The sequence below is a fragment of the Hylaeus volcanicus genome, chromosome 3 (genome assembly GCF_026283585.1).
Source record: "Hylaeus volcanicus isolate JK05 chromosome 3, UHH_iyHylVolc1.0_haploid, whole genome shotgun sequence".
In the NCBI taxonomy this organism is placed as follows: Eukaryota; Metazoa; Arthropoda; class Insecta; order Hymenoptera; family Colletidae; genus Hylaeus; species Hylaeus volcanicus.
Genome location: NC_071978.1, coordinates 22,782,752 through 22,787,102, shown reverse-complemented (window position 1 = coordinate 22,787,102; position 4,351 = coordinate 22,782,752). Strand labels below are relative to the sequence as shown.

Here is a 4,351-nt window from a genome sequence, read left to right as displayed (position 1 = left end):
ATGATTAAAAGCCATTATTCACGGTTACGATACTTTTTAGAATTAAAGAGTATGTAGTATTAAAGGGAGGCTGCTTGAGCTTGATTTATTAAAGTGATTAGTTGTTGATTCATCTATTGCACTGGCAAAATGAGACAGCATATTTGTATGGCAAAATTTACAGATAAAAATTGATTTATGTGTATTAGATCGAAGAAAATATAAATTCTTCAAGAGGTTAACGTCGATTACCCTCTGGCGGTATTTACTGTAAATTCAGGTGCCTGGTCTTCAGTACACATTGTTAGTAATTTTCAATGAAGTTGTACATAAACCGCAACTATTTAAATGATACCTAATAGTAACTCAAGCAACGAACAAAGGCTATTTATAAAGAACTGCGGGAGCTCGGTTAAAAAATATGATGCCATTGATGCGAGAACCGGTTTTTAATCGAAAATACATTGACTCCCTCCGTATAGATATCTTCTTTCGCATACTCTTGCCTACATCGTGCATGCAAAGAGTATCCGCAAAATGTATAGTGAAGACAGCAGTGCTTACGCTATTCCACAATGAATTTAAATGGATAACTAATATATTATTATAAAAAATTGACTTTTAGTCCCTGACTTTAAGTATCCCCTTGAAATCTAAGTTGTTTAATCCGAAATATTTGATTCGTAAACATAGAAGTCACTCACCATGATGTTTTGATAATAAGATAAAGTCTCACAGGGTTTCGTATATGTTATTTTCACGCAGAACCACGATCGCTCGAATTCAGGGTTCGCAACCAATCTGTTCGAGACGATGGGTGCCCCTTGTATATAAATCTGCCGATCGGTTATCCCCACCCTGAGCCAAACGAGTCATGAGTCGATGGGAAATCGCCGCAACTTCCCGTTCTCGATTCCTCGGATACGCGCATAAGCATCTTTCAAGACGCGAAACTTGTATCGGGGAGAAAACGCGATGAACATCATCACCCAGTGGCGTAATATCCTACATCCAAACGAGACATCTGCCCGGGGGCCCCGATTAAAAGGGGAACCACCTAAAATCGATGCTTTCAAAGACTCGCCCGTATCATTCGTGCACGATGTAGGCAAGAGTGAAATTGCACACGATGGTTACGAATTAAATTACTAAATTTAAATAAAGAAAAATCAATACTATTTAACGAACTTGAATAAAACTGACTATCTGCGTTTTTAATTTTGTAGGAGGTTTTCTTTGTAGATGTTTCGTGAAACTTCGGTATAAATGAAGTTGAATATAATATTAGCGAGAATTTAATTAAGGAGCTTTAATAAAACTAACCACCCGATGGATAAGATTTGCAATAAAAAGCATTTTTTCAGAACCTCAGTACAAATAAAATTGAATCTAAAAATATCATGTACTCGTTTCATTCGGTAAATTAAATTTTGCCTTGGGGCCTCGTGAAGCTATATTGCACCACTGTCGCCATCGACACATTTCCCACGAAATCAACACTAATTTCTCCTCGTATCGATAAACTTCTCTTTTAAATTTTCACCAGCGATACCACTTGAACCATCAAGCTGTCTTGGCCTCGAAAGCAAAGCATCTTTAAACAAGCATCTCAGAATAAAGACACGGAAAGGTGTTACGTATGTGTGTCACTCTTAATTACCCAGCAAGATAATAAGCGACGTCAGAAGTGAAGAATCCTGTAGTTTCTTAAATACAATGGAGTTCATTTGAACTGCTGTAAGCTACATACATTTGAGGTTATGAGATTCTAATTATACAGAATTAATACTGAACTTAATCAATCTGCACTTCAAGCCAAACAAAAGATAAAGTCTTCTTGAAGTTCCTTCGCACGAGCATAGTCCACGGCCTTGATACGGTGCATGAGAACTTGGGGAACGACTATCCAATTTTCATGGAATACAATTGAATCGTCGCACGGATAAATCGTCTTTACATGCATGCAGCGCGAGACGGTAAAATCGCAGAACGTTAGTTTAGACAGAGAAGGAGACGTTGGAATTTTTTATTTACAACTGCAAACAAAACCAGTTAAGCGCGCAAGGTTAGCCACGATGTTCCGCCAGCTAATGTTTACTTTTCCTGAAAATTTTCCGATCGATAAGGCACTCCCATTACCGTTTCAGCTTAATATAAAATATGATTGGAATCGTGGGGTTTTCAGGAACACGATATCTTTCATTTTTATTTATAAGATCATTGCACCTACTGGATTTAAATGGCTTGTATTTTATATTATTTGAACAACTCATTTTGCTTTGTACTTTTTCCCTCTTGGATATATTTATGTTACTATAATGTGGAGCACAAAATCGAGTTCCTGCGCTCGCGTTGGACACTTTCCTGTTCCTTGGCCATAAGAGTCGTCTCTGGATAAAAAAACAAACGTTAAAAACTGGTTATCATTTTTGCTGCCAGGGTCAGGAACGCATCACGGAACCTGCACGTGGGCCAAGGCAAAATTAAATTTGAAGATTCCATTTCAAAAACCAAACCAGAGCTCACTTCAGCCAAGGAACAAAACATATAATAAACAGCAGGGCCTAACAAAAGGAAATCTCTAATATAATTTTCAATTCTCTACTGCTAGAAATTCACAATAAATTATTTTCTCACGAAAATTAATACTAGTCCCCTTTCAATTGCTTCGAGAACTGAAATTTCTTCAGCCAAGGAACAAAACATACAATAAACAGCAGGGCCTAATAAAAGGAAATCTCTAATATAATTTTCAATTCTCTACTGCTAGAAATTCACAATAAATTATTTTCTCACGAAAATTAATACTAGTCCCCCTTCAATTGCTTCGAGAACAGAAATTTTAATCTCTTGAGATATGCGTACATCCACATTCCTGTTTCAAAATGTTATCCCTAACGTAGTCCAACTATTTCTAATATTAAGTTTTTCCAGCAGAGAAATTTACTCTACACTGCATGTATATTCACACTGTTGACAACGAAAGTTTGCAATATCGATCTTGGAGGTCCCCCTTTCGATCAGGGGCTTACCCAAGCAGATGTCTTTTTTGTTTATGGGATAACAGCAGCACTGGTCAGGGTCACATCTACAATTCTCTTATCCCATGGCCGAGGTCGCTGAGATCCTGCAGAAACGATGCTACCCGGGGTTTTTCCCAATCCGCTTTGAACACCAGGACTCAAGACAGAGTTCACTCTCGAATAGCAATAAGCTATTCATTCATTCCCGCTATGGTGACGATGCGAGGTTTGTTAACGCAATTAAATTTTCTTTGTTTACCTTTCGCATAAAAGAATGCGTCACAACGCTTACGTTTCGCGATCGACGACTTACGAATCCCATTCTAGTCGAAATGTTCGTTAAGAAATGTGTTTCTACTTGGTGAACGGATTACGTCATGGGAATTACGTGGGTATTACTGTAAAGGATTATGGTCGTTGTATTTTTTCTGATCTTTGACGTGCAGAGATGCACTTATAAGATACGATCTTAGTTCACACTGGTTCACGATCGTATTTCCCAATAACTCGAATCGTTTCGTGAGTTACCAATTACTTGTATGCACGCTCAAGTATGTATTTACAACGTACAATACAGTAATTACATCGCAAATGATGCAGAGGCTGAGTTACGAAGATAAACGTTCATTTTTTCTGGTAATCTATTTACGTTATTTTGTGATATACACAAAAATAAGGAAGAAACACGGATTGAAAATGTATTCGGACGAAGTACGCACGCAACGAGAATAATCTAAGTACAACGTAGAAACTTGGTGTAAGTCCCTGGAGCTGCTATCTATGTAACAAACGTAAAAGTGCGTTACTACGTTACTACACTAACCGACATCGACAGTAGATCGACAATTTTTAGTTGCAGTTTCGAATCACAAGATGGCTACACTTTCTTCTGACCAGAAAAATCCTTGTTCGACCGTGCAGCTATCCTACTCCTAGTTTTCAGAAAATAGCAATTTTCTATACCTTGGAATATTTTTTTCTTTACGAATTATCAAAGTGTAAACATTGGAATTGCGACTTGATTATGAGAATATCGGTATCTGTACAATCGCTACACCATTCTGTAGGTTTTAATAAATATTGATCATCGTAGAATTGATTGGTACAGTATTTTGAAAAATTTAGGGTAACTCAAGGGTTGTAAGGGAATAGAGTGGTCAGAAAAATATAGTTATTTCTATGGAGGCTACAAACAATGCATCTCTAGCAAACAAATAGGTGCAATAATAGAAGTTCGGATGTAACGGTGTGATAAGAAAATATTTCTCAACTTTTCGTGTTCGGAAATATTACTTTCGCGGCAAAGCATTGGAATAATAACCTAAAACTTCAGAATGTATTAAATATGT

General features: G+C 37.2%; 1 protein-coding gene across 1 annotated transcript in view; it reads right to left on the bottom strand.

Annotated features, from left to right (window-relative positions):
- LOC128873771 (uncharacterized) overlaps window positions 1-844 on the bottom strand; it is a 1,892-nt gene extending 1,048 nt beyond the window's left edge. The window contains exon 1 of the mRNA XM_054117600.1: window positions 684-844. Within this exon, the coding sequence (XP_053973575.1) occupies window positions 684-686 (3 nt within the window). The 5' untranslated portion in view covers window positions 687-844. The remainder of the gene's footprint in view (window positions 1-683) is intronic.
- Window positions 845-4,351: the final 3,507 nt, after the last annotated feature.